General features: G+C 49.1%; 1 protein-coding gene across 1 annotated transcript; it reads left to right on the top strand.

Annotated features, from left to right (window-relative positions):
* Positions 1-9,820: 9,820 nt before the first annotated feature.
* LOC114707079 (alpha-N-acetylgalactosaminide alpha-2,6-sialyltransferase 1-like) lies at positions 9,821-17,923 on the top strand. The gene is made up of 10 exons (XM_037201197.1): positions 9,821-9,889; positions 14,043-14,169; positions 14,236-14,771; positions 15,598-15,766; positions 15,859-16,030; positions 16,222-16,360; positions 16,592-16,695; positions 16,887-16,976; positions 17,063-17,162; positions 17,349-17,923. Exons 1-10 carry the CDS (start codon positions 9,821-9,823, stop codon positions 17,538-17,540), a joined length of 1,698 nt encoding a protein of 565 aa, XP_037057092.1. The 3' UTR covers positions 17,541-17,923.
* The last annotated feature ends 614 nt before the right edge of the window (positions 17,924-18,537 follow it).

The following is an 18,537-nucleotide window of genomic DNA, read 5'->3' as shown; positions in this document are numbered from 1 at the left end:
TGAACAGAGTACAGAGTTTATATAGGATTTCTTTGGGGTTGGGGCTTTCCAGGGTGGGAACGGTGGTTCTGGGGCAGGCTCAGGGATTGGTGGGATTTCAAGCCCTGGTCCTGGGGTCAAGTCAGGGTCAGGGTGTTTTTCCTTGGCCCTTTTACCCTACATTCCTCTCTCTGATTGCCTTTCTCCCTCAGAAAAACCAGTTTTGCCTCAACTTTTATAATCATTTCGCTTCTCAACTCTGAATTAATTTGAGTTTCTGCTCACTCTCTTGAACTGACTGGTTTCTGTGCCTGGTTCTGTCAGGAGCAGAATAAACCATGACCACGGTTTCATGTCTCACAACTGTAAATATGACACACTTTTTTGTTTTGTTTTGTTTTGTTTTTTCTGAAACAGGGTTTCTCTCTATGTAGCCCTGGCTGTCCTCGAACTTGGGCTGTAGACCAGGCTGGCCTCAAACTCAGATATCAGTTTTGTATTTAAAGACAGGAGGCAGTGGCCTTGGCGAGTTGGAGCCGAGGGGTACGGTAGAAAGTCAGGCACACCATGCAGGCAGACGGTGCCCACACAGGGACGCTTGCGCTTCTGGAGAAGAGCTGGGATAAAGGAGAAGAGAGGAGGTGCAGATGCAACTGTGGGAAGAGAGAGGGAGGGAAGGAGAGAGAGAAGTGGGCAGAACCCACCTCTATTTTTTATTTTATTTTAAACAGTAAAATATTTTCTCGGTAGAAAATAGTATAAATGATAATATTTCCCATTAAGCCCTTTTAAGCCAAATGACAGCTGAATTACACATATAAATATTGATTAGATCCTGGGATACAGAAGAAACCTATCTTTGTCTGTTCAGAGAGCTATGTTTTACTTAAGTTGTGTAAGTGAGATTCCTATTCATCTTCCCCTTCACTGTTTGATTTATAGCAGACATTTTTCTATAGGCTAATCCATAATCTAAAAAGATGTTAGCCTCCCCTCCTGAAAGTACGGCCAGCATTTTCTTTCACCAGCTTGATGCAGTACAAATTCTTATCCTAATAGTGAAATGTTTCACTAAAGCTTGCCCAGTGATTAGGCAAAACCAAAACTTATTATAAGCCACAGTCATCCTAGGGTCCCCCCTGCTAGGTAGACTCCCTGGATCTGCAGGTTTCAGTCTGGTTGTCTTTTGCTTTATATCTAGTATCCATTTATGAGTGAGTACATACCATGTTTGTCCTTCTGAGTCTGGGTTACCTCACTCAGGATGATATTTTCTAGTTCCATCCATTTGCCTGCAAATTTCATGCTTTCATTGTTTTTCTCTGCTGAGTAGTACTCCATTGTGTATATGTACCACATTTTCTTAATCCATTCTTCCGTTGACGGGCATCTAGGTTGTTTCCGGGTCCTGGCTATTACAAATAGTGCTGCTATGAACATAGTTGAGCATGTATCTTTGTGATATGATTGAGCATTCCTTGGGTATATGCCCAAGAGTGGTATGGCTGGGTCTTGAGGTAGATCAATTCCCAATTTTCTGAGAAAGTGCCATACTGATTTCCACAGTGGTTGTACAAGTTTCCACTCCCACCAACAGTGGAGGAGTGTTCCCTTTGCTCCACATCCTCTCCAACATTGACTGTCATTGGTGTTTTTGATCGTAGCCATTCTGACAGGTGTAAGGTGGTATCTCAGAGTCGTTTTGATTTGCATTTCTCTGATGATTAAGGATGTTGAGCATTTCTTTAAATGTCTTTCAGCCATTTGTGATTCTTCTTTGAGAATTCTCTGTTTAGCTCTATACCCCATTTTTTAATTGGATTGTTCAGTATTTTGATGTCTAGTTTCTTGAGTTCTTTATATACTTTGGAGATCAGTCCTCTGTCAGATGTGGGGTTGGTGAAGGTCTTTTCCCATCTCTAGCCTGTCTTTTGGTCTTATTGACCATGTCTTTTGCCCTACAAAAGCTTCTCGGTTTCAAGAGGTCCCATTTATTAATTGTTGCTCTCAGTGTCTGTACTACTGGTATTATATTTAGGAAGTGATCTCCTGTGTCCATGCATTCAAGAGTACTTCCTACTTTCTCTTCTATCAAGTTCAGTGTAACTGGATTTATGTTGAAGTCTTTGATCCACTTGGACTTAATTTTGTGCATGGTGACAGATATGGATCTATTTATAATCTTTTACATGTTGACATCCAGTTATGCCAGCACCATTTGTTGAAGATACTTTCTTTTTTTCCATTGTATAGTTTTGGCTTCTTTGTCAAAAATCAGGTGTTCATATGTGTGTGGATTAATGTCAGGGTCTTCAATTCGATTCCATTGGTCTGTATGTCGGTTTTTATGACAGTATCAAGCTGTTTTTATTACTATAGCTCTATAGTAGAGCTTGAGGTCAGGGATGGTGATGCCTCCAGAGGTTGCTTTATTATACAGGATTCTTTTAGCTGTCTGGGTTTTTAGTTTTTCCATATGAAATTGAGTATTAGAATCCACCTCTTAAGGGGGTTTGGCGCATGCGCAAATGAGCTACGCAAACGGGCTACATAGGATGACGTTGTCAGGACACCGAGGGGACAAGATACTGCCTGCTTACCTGCTAGGTCCCCAAGGGCCTGGCCAGAAGAGGGATACAATCCCTGGATCCCTTGCAAATGGAGTTATAGACTCTGTGAGCCACCATATGGCTGATGGAATCCAAACACGGGTCCTCTGTAAGAGCCAAATCAACCTGTAAGCCCCACCTGCCCAAGGTCCAGGTAACTTCCTGGACTCCTGGGAGTTGTAGTTCTTGGAAAATAACAAAGCCCCATGGTGGTGTGTATAATTTGTCCTTAAAGAGCCCCTACAACACGTAACTTATCACCACTGACTAGGATTCCAGGGAGTGGACCTGACCAGAGTTCATTCTGGTCAGTCTTTAATTAAAGCTTGCTTCAAATTTGGCTCCAAATTGTGGAACTGGTTTTTCTCTCTGCAAGAAAAACAAGTGCTCTTAACTGCTGAGCCATCTCTTCAGCCCCAAGACTGACACACTTTCATCCCTTAATGCATATTACCCTGTTGGGCCTCTTTTTTTTTTTTTTTTTTTTTTTTTGTTTGTTTGTTTGTTTTTTGAGACAGGGTTTCTCTGCGTAGCTTAGCACCTTTCCTGGAGCTCACTTGGTAGCCCAGGCTGGCCTCGAACTCACAGAGATCCGCCTGGCTCTGCCTCCCGAGTGCTGGGATTAAAGGCGTGTGCCACCGCTGCCCGGCATTTTTTTTCCCCCCTTGTGCCTCTCTCTTACTCTGTGAGTAAGCTCTCACTCATCCCATGTATAAAAAAGGCTAAAAAGACAAACAGCTTAGTTTTAAAAGGAAAGAAAAGTAGCTAAGACCAAACGCAGGACTATGATGATATTTTAAATTGGATTTCTCTAAAGTAAGTGTTCCTCTGCCTCTCCCATTCTGCCCAGGCACATGCTAGAGCAGCCTTGGGCTAGAATTTAAGAACCAGGAAAAGGCCTAGGGATAACTCAACCCGCCGCTGGCTTCCAGATCTCCAATTTAACCCACTTTGGAACAGTGTGAGGCCCAGCCTGAACTGTACAAAGTAGCTCCGCGACACCGGGCACTCAGCTGGGTCTCCATCCCTGTGCCAGGCAGAGGACACTGCCCGCAGGGCCCTTCTCAGAGAGTCGGGTGACACATAAACATGACTGTTCCCAGATATGGCTGAGGGGAAGGTTTGTGTTGTAGATATGAGGAAGAGAACGGCTGGACGCATCTGTAGGAGTCCAGAGCCGGGAGAGAAAGAAGTAGATGCAACGTGGCCTGGACTTAGCTGTGAGAGGAGAGCAAGGGGAGAGTGAGAAGGGAAGACAGAGAGTGGGGGTAAAAGAAACCGAGAGAGAGAGAGAGAGAGAGAGAGAGAGAGAGAGAGAGAGAGAGAGAGAGGCCAAGAGAGGAAGACAAAAGAGTGCTCGTTTCCAAAATTGCAGGGTTACATGAGAAGTTGGGGGAAGGGAAGCCCATAAAACTGGAGAAGGTTAGGGTAGGGGGCGATGGGCTGAGAAGAGCCAGGATGCCAGCATGGACTCTGTGGCAGCATTTGTGATGCTAAGAGAACCTGGAGGCCAGCATACTTGGGTATGCTAATAGGAACCACAGCTAGTCTTTGGTCTGATCTTTTGGGCCTGACTAGAGGAGAGAGACTGCTTAGTCAGACCAATGCTGGAGTTAAGAGAGAGCCTATCCACTGTGCACTGCCTTTGCCTACTGTGACTGTGGGGCATTTACCCACCACCCCCACAGCTTCCCAGAGTTTTCTTGAGTGCGAGCAGCAGGAAATATTAGATAGAAGGATTTATAGCGGAGAATCTTGTGGAGATAAACAGATAGAAAATAAAGGATAGCCTCGAGAGGGCCTGGAACCTATTCCAACGGGCCCGGACTGTCTCTGGTCCAGGGTTTTTATAGAGACGCCAAGGGGTGGAGCAAAAGACCTCTCCCCCAGCACAGCCAAGTGCAGGCCATCTCAGACACCTGCACTCAGGCCCGTGGTCCTGATCATCCTCTATTCGGACCTGCTGGGTAAAGCCACGAGGAACCCCAGAACGGGCTCCCACATGTGACAGAGTCGGGTCGCGGGGGATGAGATTCCCGGTGCCAGCATTTGAAGGGCTTCTTGTTCCTGTGTGTGCATGCATGCTCCTGTGTGTGTGCAGCAAATGTGAGCATATGTAGGTGGAGGCCAAAGACAACCTTGGTTGTCGTTCCCTAGGAGCTATCACCTTTTGTTGAGACAGGGTCTCTCACTGTCTGGGTACCCACTGTTAAACCTGAGAAGTGCGAGGAGGAAAGACCAAATCCACAAGATCAAATCACAATTGTCAAATTAAAACAAGCTGTATTTTGGGGTGCAGCTGGGACTGGCCAGTCGGCTAAGTCAGGATTTGAGAAAGCAGCCCCTGGTGTCTTCTTGAAGTTCCTCCTAGAGGAGAGATAAGTTGTTGACGGGGCAGGAGAGTTGGCTGTTACACATTGTTAGAAAGAGACACCGGAAGGGGAGGAACAAGGGTAAGGATGTGGATGGGGTGGATGAGGTTGCAACAAGTTTACATTAGATCTAAGAAACAGGAACTTATTCTTTGTGTGTGGGGGGGTGGGGGGGGTTCTGAGACAGGGTTTCCTCTGTGTAGCTCTTGGAGCCTGTCCTGGAACTCACTCTGTAGACCAGGCTGGCCTCGAACTTACAGAGATCTAGAAAGGCATGCGCCACCACCACCTGGCAAATGTATTCTTAATTACAAATAGAAACCTTGCCTTGCAAGAGCTTAATACAGGACAAACAAGAACTAACTTTTTGTTTGTTTGTTTAGGATTTAACTGAGGACAAACGGGAACTTCTCAATTACAAATAGAAACCTTACCTTGCAAGGGCTTAACACGGGACAAACAGGAACCTATTCTTAACTGCGAACAGAACCCTTAACTTGCAAGGTCGATTTTTCCTGTTTTGGTCTCCCCTTAACTAAGTGCCAGGCAGACTGTCCCCATTTTGGTGTCACACCACCGAGTAGCCTACACTGGCCTGTGGACCCAGAGATCTGCCTGACTCACACCCTGCTTTCTTTTGATTTTACTCCACGATTATTATTGGAGGTGGGGTACTCATGTCAGAGGACAGCTTTTGAGTTGGGTCTTGCTCCACCTGTCTGTGAATTCTCCAGATCAAAGTCAGGCCACCAGGGTCGAACAGCCAGCACCTGGTCCCCCACCACACACTTTTTTTTTTTTTCTTTCATGTGGCTTTTGAGGATTGAACTAATTAGATTTTTACCCTTGCAAAACAACACTTGATCAACTGGGCCCTCACCTCAGCTCCAAGAGCAAGGACTTGACACGAGCCTATTCAGAAAGTGCTTATAGACTCACACAGACAACAGACAGACAGACAGACAACAGACAGACAGACAGAAAGGCAGTGAGACCAGACAGAGGGAGACTTCCCTGAAAGGGAGGGCTCCCCCTGTTCTGGTGCCAGGACCTGCAGCGTGCACTGTGGGATTTAAACCCATTAGCTAGCTGTCTTACAAGCCCCGGCTTCTTAGGAGCCTGCTAGCTAGCTCCTCTCTTGTCCCTAAGAGGGTGGGTGAGGCACTCGCTGGTGTGTGATGTGGATGAGGGCCAAGGGCTTTTGGGCAGAAACCGGAGCAGTGAGACAATGTGAGCAATGAACCCAGGCCCTGAGACCTTCAGAACCCCACCTTCCACGTGACTTCGGCATCCTGAGTGCTCGTACAGTCCAGCATCCTAGAAGTAAGAATCCACAATACTTCCATGTTTTCTGGAAATCTGCACCTGAGAGTATGTCTGTGCACAAGTGTGCAGGAGCCCATGGGAGTCAGAAGGGGGCAGCAGATCTCCTGGAGCTGGAGTTACAGATGGCTGTGGGCTGCCGTGTGGGTTCTGAGAACTGAATCTGGATCCTCTGCGAGAGCAGCCTGTGCTGTGACCCATCGAGCCTGCACCCCAGACCCACTGGAAGCACCTTTTCTGTGAGGCCTTCTGTGGTCCCTGGATACGAGTCTCAGACGTGTTACTTGCTCCCGCATCTCCACTCACAATTTCAGAGGAGCTCAGAAAGTTGGCCCGCAATGGTGACTGTGTGGGGTCCCTGCCGTGAGCACCCGAGTGTGGATGAGCACCTGAGTGTGGTGGAGACCGCTGCTTCTCTCATTGATGGATGAGGCTGGCAGAGGAGGTGACCAGGTAAAAGCGAGGCTGTTTATGATAGATATGTGGTCTCATATAATTCTCCAGAATTTGGCTTCAGAGACTAAAAAGAAAAAAAGAACTTGTTTGAACAGAAGGAGTTTCTCTTCCTTCGGTCCATGCCAACTTAAAGCAATACTCCACCCTTCCTTTCCCTCCTCTGCTCCCCCAAGTGGCTAGATAAAAGGCTGAAGGCCAGCAGTCCCTGGCCCGAATACCTGAATGAGGAGGCTGTGTGACCTGTACATAGCCTCAAGGGACTTGTTCTCAGCACACATGCTTCTAGCAACCAGTCAACCACCATGAAGACCTGTTTTTGGAGACTGCCTCCCTGGAGTCCAGGTGTCCTGCTTTTGGCTGTGTTGGCTCTGCTCTTCATCCTGCCCTCCTTCATGAAGGAGCCTAGCACAAAGCCTTCCAGGTAAGAAGGAGCCAATCCTGTGATTCCAGAAAGACTACCCAGTGGGGAGGCCTGGGGAACTCTAAGCTACCTGGGGTCCACATGGGGTGTTAAGGTCAGGAGTCCGATCAAGTACCCCTGGAAGGAAGGCGGGTATCAGAATTCAGAAGAGATGCAGATGGAGGTGGTGGTGACCCGGGTGCCCGGAATCCCAGGAGGCTTGTGCAGGAGTTGGGGACTCATGGACTGAGTCTCCAGAGGGCAGACACGACACAAGGCAAGTTGCCCCCAAGGGCTAGTGAGTAATAGGACAGCTGAGGAAGGGCTTGCTCTTACATGCCACTCTCCTTGACCTGAAGCAAAGACTTAGCCTGTGTATTTTCTGTGTCTCAGAGGCAGTCTCACCCTGAAGAGTGAGTCAGTAGAATTTAAGACCTCCCATTGGTGGGGGTGGGGATGAACATCAAATCTGCGCCCCTAATGAATCCTCCACAGGAACTTCTAGAACATTTAGCAAGACTTCCACAGTGAGACCCTCTTTCCAGACTCAATGGAAAAGCTTTTTTGGTGTTTACAGCTCAACATTTGAAAACAGTACATTCATTCTCTCACAGAGACAGGGGAAAGGGTACCCAGAAGCTCGGTATGTGGCTTTGCTGGGTGAATTGCTTGCCCAGCATGAGCAAAGCATGATCCTGATTCCCTGGATCAAACTAGGATGATGGCAAAACCTAGCACTGGGGAGGCAGAGGCTGGAGGATCAGGAGTTCAAGTTCAGCTACATAGAAAGTTAGTGGTCCAGCCTGAGCTACAGCAGACCCAGTTTTTTGTTTTGTTTTTGTTTCTGTTTTTAAGTACAGAGAAGTGAATCAGGAAGTGAGGGTCTCCCCGACTCTGTTACTCCCTAGTATTCGGGTGTGTGCCCAGCGCTCACATTGTCGGAGCTGACCCTTCTGCAGTGTAGATCTGCGCCAGGCCCTCCTCTAAACGTTTCCAGTTTCTCACTCCTCATTGTGAGGAAGACAGACAGACAGCTAAGGTGAGTCAGCATTACACTGCTCTGTCTGTCACAGAGCTGGCTCAAACCCAGGCATTTTCATCCTGTAACCTGAGTTTGACGCCTGCAGGTTATGTAGCTGGGGATGACTTTGAACTTCCTATCCTCCTGCCTCTACCTCCCAAGTGCTGAGACTGCAGGTGTGATCCACCCTGTTGGTTTAGGAACACATTTTACCTGGATAAGATTTATCCATCTTTCCTTTGTGGTCATTAGATTGTGATTTGGGGGAAGGTTGGTTCAGCACTCCTCCCAAAAATGCAAAACATCTTCTAAGTCTCCTGCGAATGCCTCCATACTTCTGTTCACTTCAAGAGTTCATTTAGAAGAAACTGATTTTTGTTTGCGCTATGAAGATGTGTTTGTATCTGTTTGTTTGAGACAAAGTCTCTCTCTCTATGTAGCCCTGACTGTCCTGGAACTTGCGTGTAGACCAGGCTACCCTCAGACTCAGATCTGCCTGCCTCTGGCTCCCGAGTGCCGGGATTAGAGGCGTGTGCGGCTATGCCGAGCCCTTTGTGGAGGGGGTTGGAGGACTCCAAGGTTGCTAGAGAGAAGCTTCTAGTAGGAGTGGGCTGCAGGAGAGTCCCTCCAGGCCCCTGCACCCAGCCAAAGGCACAGGCTCCCGCATTAACGGGTATGGTAAACAGACTGGTGCCCATTTCTGGTCTAGAGACTTCTGAAGGCTGAATGTCAGTCAGCTGTCCATTGTGTAGTACACTGGGAAGAGAACAGAACTGCTCTATCCTGTGGTGTGGGTGTAGAGACCAGAGGTGGACATCAGATGTCTTCCTTCCTTTTTTGAGGTAGGGTCTCTCCTGAACCTTGAGCTTGCCAGCTGGGTTCCACTGCATAGCCAGTGAGCATTTTCTGTATCAGGCCAGTCAGTGTGTGTGTGTCTCAAGGGAGAAGGCCCTTGGTTAAGCAATGAGGGCACCAGTGCGACCAGCAACCCTCTAGTCTCTGCCCCTCAAGACAACAAGCTCTGTGGAGGTGCTGGGGATTGAACCCGGGTCTTCATGCTTAAGCAGCAAGCATGTTACCATCTCCCCTGCTCTTAATTGAGTGCAGTGTCTTGTATCTTTATCTCTCATATAGATCAGAATTATGTAATTAAATTGCTTTTTGCCTGGGGATTGTCTATAAGCACTGTGCTCTGTCTCTCTGAATTAGAGGCTTTATAAACATGCTCTCTTCAAGCCCACCTGGCCCCTGTACAAGGTCAGGCCCCCTGGAGTCTGAGCATACAGAGCAACCAGCATCTAAAGACTTCTCAAACCTTCACTGAACTCTGTGCAGGGGAATAAGAGAACACCTATATATATATACCCACATAGATACACCTAGTCATTATAGGTATATTTAATTGTAGAGAATTAAGTGAAACTAGATTACATAATTTTTGTCCCTCTTTGCCTCGGCTTCCTATAAAATTTAAACATGTCACCAAGTAACTAGAGCATCTACGGACAGAACATCTCTCAGAGCCACCCTTGCCTCTAGACAGATTCCAAAGAGGGGCTCTTTATCTCTCCACACGAGCTGTTCAGTGTGGAGCACACCCACTCCCTTTGGTTGGGGGTGTAGCTCAGCTGGTAGGGTGCTTGCCTAGCATGCTAAAGCCATGAGTCTGACCCCAGCACTGCTCAAACTGGGCAGCGTGGTGTACGCCTGTGACTCCAGCATTTGCGAGGTAGAGGCAGATTGATCAGAAGTTCAAAGTCATCCTTGGCTACACAGTGATTTTGAGGTCAGTCTGGAATGCATGAAAACTGTCTTAATTTTTTAATGTGTGTGTATATATGTGTGTGTATGTAAATACATACACATGTCTGTATCTGTATAAATATGCGTGCTAGAGAGACTCATCAGTTAAGCGTGAGTACTGATCTTGCAAAGGATCTGGGTTTGATTTCTACCACTCACACTGAGCTCTGTGGGTGCCTGAATTCTCATGCACATACCCATACATAGACATAACATCATTTAAAAATAAAAATAGCCTGGTGGTGATGTTGCACGCCTTTATTTCAGCACTCAGGAGGCAGAGGCAGGCGAATCTATGAGGTAGAGGCCAGACTGGGTCTACAGAGAGAGTTCCAGGATGGCCAAGACTACACTACACAAAGAAACCCTGTCTCAAAAATAGAAAGCACACACACACACACACACACACACACACACACACACACACACACACACACATTTTCTATGTAAGGCCAGTGTGTGTGTGTGTGTGTGTGTGTGTGTGTGTGTGTGTGTGTGTGTGTGTGTTCTCCAAGGAAGACAGGAGATACAATGTAACCAAAAAGCTGGCCCTCACCGGGGAAGGCAGGCTGGGAAGATAGATTAGCAGAGGTGGTCACCCACTTCACAGGCTGCATTTCTTCAGAGCAGGAGGATCCACCTTGCCTTCTGCCTCTAACAGCAATGATCTCCAAGTGTCCAGTCCCGATGTCTGACCTTACTCAAATCTGCAGTCTATGTATGTATGTGCATCAGCGTACCCTGCACAGAACAGACATTTAATGAACAGCGATTGAGTGACATCTTTATTCTTATGTCCTCTGTGGCAATACTACAAAAATGTCTCTTAGATCTAAGAGACTGGAACTTTTCCCAGAACCAGAGTTAATTGTACACCTTGAGATCACAAAAGTCTTAAGACTGTCTGTTCTACTGTGTAATCAGCCTGTTTAACCTGCCTTTTATATAACAGCATAACAAGTATTAACAGCATAACAAGCTTACTTGCCTTGAATTTCCCATATAACCAACTTTTACAACCAGAGCTAGTGAATAGCTACAACCCTAAATTATGTACTCCTTGGTGTCCCTGACCCAGAGAACAATGCATGCATATCATTTCCTGAAAGCAATAAAAATAGACGTTGGAAGCAATCTTATAAAATGTTGAACAGAACATTTGGATATCGTTTGATAAACAATGTTATCTGTCATACTGGAAGCTGGGTCTGTTGGAGCCAATGACTTAATCCCTTGTAAAACTCCTATAGAGTGTCCCATTCCTTCCCTGTGTGACGCTTCCTGTGCCGTTCAATAGACAGCAAAGCCCTTTGTCAGGGACAGACACATGCAGTCACTCACTGACAGACTCAGAACCAGGGACAGATTCAGAAGACAGCCTTCAGGCAGGCACAGATGGACACAGGGACAGTGAAATAAAGAACTCAAGTCTTGGTTAAATGACATCGCCCAGTGTTTTGATTTCTTCCCTTAGTGAGCCACCAATGCATCACCGGTGACTGAGTGAATTATCGATGCTTTCAAATTGACTGCTCTTCTGTACGTAATTCAAATGCTTTCGTTCAAGTCCATTTCCCGGCTGGACCTAGTGGCGTGGCCTGCAATTCCAGCACTTGAGAGATGGAGGCGGGAGAGTGAGGAATTGAAGGAATTCTCTGCTACGTAGTGAGCTAGAAGCCAGCCTGGGTTGTACGACTACCTGTCTCAAATAAAACAGCAGGAGTGTGAGAGGGAAGGAACCAATACTTGTTAAATATTCATTTTAATTTATTACATTTATTTTATTTTTTACATATAGATAGATAGATAGATAGATAGATAGATAGTTTCTCTGTGTATTCCTGGCTGTCCTGGAACTCGCTCTGTAGCCCAGGCTGGCCTCAAACTCACAGAGATCCACATGCCTCTGCCTCCCAGATGCTGGGGTTAAAGGCGTGCGCCACCACTGCCTGGCTATTTAAATTTTTTCATGTGTATGACTGTTTTGCCTGCATGTATCTAAGTGTACCATGTGTGTGCCTGGTACGTGCGGAAGCCAGAAGAAGGTGTTGGATGCCCCGGAACTGTTACAGGCGGTTGTGAGCTGCCATGTGAGCGCTGGAAGGACTGAGTGCAGGCGCTCTGCAAGGGCAGCCCGCTCTCTTAGCTGCTGAGCTAGCTATCTGACTTTTATGTATTTATTCAGAGACACGACTTTTCTACATTGCCTTGTATATCCTGGGGCTCACTGTATAGACCAGGCTAGCCTGGAACTCACAGGCATCTAGCTGCCTCTGCCTCCCAAGTGTTGGGATTAAAGGTGTGCCCCATCACTCTTGGCAATTTTCCTTCTTTATTTTGGGAGGAGGGGCACACATAATGGCAGGTGTGTGGAGGTCAGAAGACAGCTTGGGGGTTGGGTCTCTCCTTCCACCATGTGCGTCCTGGAGATCCAAGTCAGATCCACAGTCTTGACAGTCAGTACTTCACCTGCTGGGTCTCTTGCCAGCCCTGCGTTTGCAGTTTGTACCCGATGCCCTGCACACTGTTGGTGGATAATGCCAGGAGGCTTTCCTCAGATGGCAAGAGCGGTGGTCCACCGTACAGATGAGGAGAACCAGGAGTCAGAAGACTAAGAATCCTCCCTCCAATCACATGAGCAGGGGCGGGGAGGTGCTCAGACTTTCAGATCTGTGGGTCTGTCCATTTCATGCTCTTTCTTTTTTCCTTCACACAGCCTCAGTAAGTCTCTTGCATACAGCTGAGAAAAAGAATGGTAGGAGCAGACAGGGCTTGAGACACATCTACCCAAGATGAACTGGAGGCCTTGATGGAAGGGGCAAATGAGAACATGGGAATCCACCTGGGTAATGGCCAGAGTAGGTAGAGAGCGGATCTCTTCCCTATACTCCCAGGGATCCCCACCATATAACACAGTTGTTTAGAAGTTTAGTCAGGGAAACAGGAAATGGGTTGGGAATACCAGGGCACCTGATACCAGCTGCATAATGGAAGGAGGCTATCTTAGTTACTGCTCTGTTGCTGCGAAGAGACCAAGGCAACTGATAAATGAAGACATTTAATTGGGGCTTGCTTACAGCTTCAGAGGCTTAGTCCATCATCATCACGGCAGTGAGCATGGCGGCAGGCAGGCAGGTGTGGTGATGAGAGCGCTCGGCAGACAGACAGAGACACTGGGCCTGGCTCGGCTCTTGAGATTTATTTATTTATTAAGTATATAGCATGATACAGCATGTATGACTGCAGGCCAGAAGAGGGCACCAGATCTCATGATAGATGCTTATGAGCCACCATGTGGTTCCTGGGAATTCAACTCAGGACCTTTGGAAGAGTAACCAGTGCTCTTAACCACTGAACCACCTCTCCAGCCCAGCTTGGGATCTTGAAACTTCTAATCCCACCCCCAGTAACATACCTGCTCCAACAAGGCCACACCTCCTAGTCCTTCCCAAACAGTTCCACTAACTGGGAACCCAGCATTCAAACACAAGAGCATATGGGGGCCATTCTCACTTACACCATCACAGGCGGCTTTCAACAGACTTACATAAAAGTAGAAAAACAGGGGCTGGGGAGATGGCTCAGATGGCAAGGTGGTTACCAAACAAGCGTGAGGATCTGAGTTCAGATCTCAGCACCCATGGGCACTGGCCTGTAATCCTAGAGGATTCTTGGGGTTTGGTCCGCCACCCTATTTAGCTGAGTTAGTGGGCATCAGGTTCAGTGAAAAACTCTGCCTCAGGAAACAGAGAGTAATAAAGGAGGACAGTGCTGGGGTTGCAGGTACATGCATGGCTGGATTTATGCTGGATTTTTTTCTTTTCTTTTCTTTTTTGGTTTTTCAAGGCAGGGTTTCTCTGTGTAGCTTTGTGCCTTTCCTGGAACTCACCCTGTAGACCAGGCTGGCCTCAAACTCACAGAGATCCACCTGCCTCTGCCTCCCAAGTGCTGGGATTAAAGGCGTGTGCCACCACCACCCAGCGGATTTTTTTTTTTAACGTGGGTGCTGAGGAAGCAAACTCAGGTGCTCATGCTCACACCGTAAGCACACCAGTGATGGCTCACGCTCACACCATAAGCACACCAGTGATGGCTCACGCTCACACCATAAGCACACCAGTGATGGCTCACGCTCACACCATAAGCACACCAGTGATGGCTCACGCTCACACCATAAGCACACCAGTGATGGCTCACGCTCACACCGTAAGCACCCTTACGCACTGAGCTGCCTCCTTGCCCGCCAGTGATGGTTCTGGCCTGTTTGTATAATATCCAACCTTCAACAACAGTTATCTGTGCTCAGGTATCAGTTTATAGAGAAGAATAAAGAAAATCCTCAGGAGATGCTACAAAAGGCCATACTCCACAGACCCATCATGGAGCTGCCACCGAGAGTTCGAGACAAGGAGAAGACCTCTGTCAGGACAGAGGAGCTGAGCCTGCAGAATCAGGACAGTGAGGCAGCCAGAGCAGACAGGGAGGAGAAGAGGAAGGAAACAACCACACGGACAGCACTGGGGAAACGTCAGAGCGTGACAGAGCCTGCCGCAAAGACACTTGTTCCAGAAAGTCGGGGTAAAATATTGACAGCCACAGGAGCACTGTTTACAAGGCTGAAAAAGAAACTGATAGCCACAGGAGCTGTTCCTGCCAAGGACAAGGAGGCCCCGGCCAACCCATCCCCTGCCTCTTTCCCCCACCGCACCACACAAAGAGGCCAAAGGCTGAAGGCCTCCAACTTCAAGTCTGAGCCTCGGTGGGATTTTGAGGAAGAATACAGCTTGGATGTGGGGGGCCTGCAGACGGTGAGTTGGGACCTCCCCACTTCCTCAACTTCCACCCCCACCCCCACCCTCACCCCCAGCAGCCCCTTCCTCCAGGCCTTGACACCACCACCACCACCACCACCACCACCACCACCACCCACCCCCCTATGCTCCGCCCAGTGCTGCTGTTGGCCCCTCCTTCCTTCCTATGACAGCCAAGATCAGGGAGCAGAAGGCAGGTCCAGAATCAAGGTCTGGACAGCTCAGGAAGGTGTGGGTGGGAAGGGGTTTGCCTGGACACCCTTGAAGAAATCCTGGGGCAGACCAGCAATCTGCGGGGGACAGAGTGTGGCCAGTTCTGGGGTGTGGGGCATAAATCCTTATTCTATGGTTGTGGGACTGATGGACAAGAGGATGTCCATGCCCAGCTGCTGCCCTCCCAGGATCACTGCCACCCCTGGAAAGCCTAGTCTAGAACCTTTGCTCTCTTCCGGGCTCAGGAAAAACTGCACGTGTTCAACCCCATGCCACCTCCCTGATCTTTCCCACCCCTGCCCAGGAGGCTAATTTTGAACACCTGTTGGTGTGTATATACACAGAACAGGATCATAGTCCCAATGGTACCGTGGACGTACCACGTGTGGCCTTCGGACTTGCAAAGGTGTAACTAACTGCCTAGGAGCTGAGGGGACCCGTTTTCTGGGACTAAGGTGGGCCCAGACATGAAGAGTTGGGCAGCCAGACATGGGGTCCAGCGTGAAAGAGGGAGCAGGGACAGGAGCTTTCAAACTGCAACCCCCAGCCCAGCCCTGGCTAATGGCCTTCCTGGACCGCTCCCTTGCCTGACATGGCCTCCCGCACATAGACCTGCCCCGACTCTTTGAAGATCAGGGCCTCCAAGTCACCGTGGCTACAGAATATCTTTCTGCCCAACCTCACTCTCTTCCTGGACTCTGGACACTTCACCCGGAGCGAGTGGGACCGTCTAGAGCACTTTGCACCGCCCTTTGGCTTCATGGAGCTCAACCAGTCCTGTGAGTCCTTACTTCAGGGCGGAGGGCAGCCGGCTTCCTGTCTGGGGTCTGCCTCCTTCCAGGCCTCTGAACGGAGCCCTGCTGTGTTCCAGTGGTAGAGAAGGTGGTGACCCGCTTCCCTCCGGTACCTCAGCAGCAGCTGCTCCTTGCCAGCCTCCCCTCAGGGAACTCTAGCTGCATCACCTGTGCTGTGGTGGGCAATGGGGGCATCCTGAATGATTCACACGTGGGCCAGGAGATTGACGGCCATGACTATGTTTTCCGGTATGTTCTCCATCTCCAGCCCCTTGTCTGCAGATAGGGACTATTATGGGGACCTGACAAGTGTCCCCAATGTCTTTACTAGAAAATGGAGTGTGTCGACAACTCCTGCCTTCCCTGCTCGATCCTTGCTCTCCCACCTCCACAAATTTCTCTCCTCCATTCAGACCCTCTAGCTTGATCTTCCTCTATAGGTTGAGTGGAGCTGTTATTAAAGGATATGAACAGGATGTGGGGACCCGGACATCCTTCTACGGCTTCACTGCCTTCTCCCTGGTCCAGTCAATCCTCATACTGGGTCGTCGAGGTTTCCAGCATGTGCCTCTGGGGAAGGTGAGAAGACAGGAATGGGCATGGGCACACAGCCTCAGGACAAGGGAGTCACAGAGGAGAGAGATGAGTCTGGGTCATCACAAGCTCCGTTCCTATGAGGGCAAGAGCAGTAAGAACAGCCACTCGGGCCATGGGAGAGCCAGTGTACAGTCTGGAATCAGAGTCGGGCACTCCCCCGGCCCCGGTCCTCAAGACAGTACTCCTGAACCACTTACTGTCCTTGGTCTTCAGGATGTACGGTATCTACACTTCCTGGAAGGCACCCGGGATTATGAATGGCTAGAAGCGATGTTTTTGAATCAGACCCTGGCAAAAACCAAACTTTCCTGGTTCAGGTACCACTTCCCTTCCTGCCCCCAAAGTCCAGGCCAGACTAAGAAGTGAGTGGCTGATTTCAAAAGCGTGAGAAGGGGGGGCTGCCTCTGTGCCACCTGGAGATGGGATAGTGGTCACACCATGACCCTGGCTTGGCCTCCAACAGGCTGGGTAAGAGAACAGGTCCCGAGTGATCCATCCCTGACTACAGGCACAGGCCCCAGGTCGCTTTCCAGGATGCCTTGGACATGGACAGATACTTGTTGCTCCATCCAGACTTTATCCGTTACATGAAGAACAGGTGAGGGCAGAAAGCCCAGGGAGGAGCTGTGGTCTCTCTCATCCTTGCTGTCTCCTGACAGCTGGGGATCTGGATATTCTCAACAGGTTTCTGAGGTCAAAGACCCTGGACACTGCCCGCTGGAGAATATACCGTCCCACCACGGGAGCCCTCCTGCTCCTTACAGCCCTTCATCTCTGTGACAAGGTAAGGTTGCAGAGCATGGCCCAGGGTTGGCTGCATACCTCTGATGGGAACAGGGAGTGGGCATAAGCATGCACGAGCACCCAAGGAACCTGCATCCAGACCCCTAGGGACAGAGCTAAGATAGAGGAATGAGGGAGGCCCCAGGAGACTGCCAGTGCAGTCTCAGCCCTCCCAACCTTTCTGCAGGTCAGCGCCTATGGCTTCATCACCCAGGGCCACGAGCGTTTTTCTGATCATTACTATGATAAATCGTGGAAACGGTTGATCTTTTACATAAACCATGACTTCAAGTTAGAGAGAGCGGTCTGGAAGCGGCTGCATGATGAAGGCATCATCCGCCTCTACCAGCGTCCAGAAAATCCAAAAGAAAAGAACTGACCAGCTAGGCTTCAGGAGTCTCCTGGATCACCAGCGGCACAGGATGTAAGGATTCCACAGATGTCCCCACGCATCTCCCAGGACTCAAACCTGCTCCAAGCCCTTCGAGAGTCCCAAGGAACAGCCGTGCAGAGACCGAGGGTTTGGAGTCCTCTGGAAAGTCACTGCAGGCTCTGGTAGTTTCTTGTTCAAACCTCACACTTAGAATTTGAGCCAAACCCTGAACAATTTATTTGATGTTACGTTACTTTTCAAACTCTGTCTTTGGGATTTTCGACTCTGGAACCTCAAACGACTCTAAGGAACAGATTGAGGCCCTGGGTAGTGGTTGGGTAAAACAAAACAAAAAACACCAACAACAAAACCTTCTTTTTGCCGGGGGGTGGTGGCACACGCCTTTAATCCCAGCACTCGGGAGGCAGAGACAGGCAGATCTCTGTGAGTTCGAGGCCAGCCTGGGCTACCAAGTGAGTTCCAGGAAAAAGGCGCAAAGCTACACAAGAGAAACCCTGTCTCGAAAAAACAAAACAAAACAAAACAAAACAAAAAAAAAACTTCATTTAGACTTACTGTCCAGTTGGGTACCAAAGGGCCTGGATTTGCTCAAATAGTGCAGTAGCGCCTCCAGCCGACAGGGGGCGGCAGCTGAGCGTCCGAGCGCGGATTGCCTCTCCTTGTGGTGGGAAGAGGCGTCACAAGACAAGTGTGAGTCTGGTGAAATTTGGGATGGACAGAGCCGATTGGCCCTGTTCTGGAGTGCTTTGCCGGGGCAGCACTCTGCCTGGGCAGCGCTTCGGAAGAGTGGAGCCGGCCCAGCACTCCAAAGCACAATCAGGTGCAGGGCTGAGCAGGATGAAGTTGTGGAGGGCAATGCAAGCCCGAGGTGCAGCTGGGCAGGACGCGCAGGATTGCCCAGAGGTGGCCTCAGGGGAGGCGTGCTGAAGGGTGCGTCTGCGGGGTCGCCCCTTTCCCGGCGCCCTGTTCTGAACAGCTCTGG

Source organism: Peromyscus leucopus, chromosome 8b (assembly GCF_004664715.2).
Source record: "Peromyscus leucopus breed LL Stock chromosome 8b, UCI_PerLeu_2.1, whole genome shotgun sequence".
Lineage (NCBI taxonomy): Eukaryota > Metazoa > Chordata > Mammalia > Rodentia > Cricetidae > Peromyscus > Peromyscus leucopus.
This window is presented reverse-complemented; position numbering and strand designations above follow the sequence as displayed.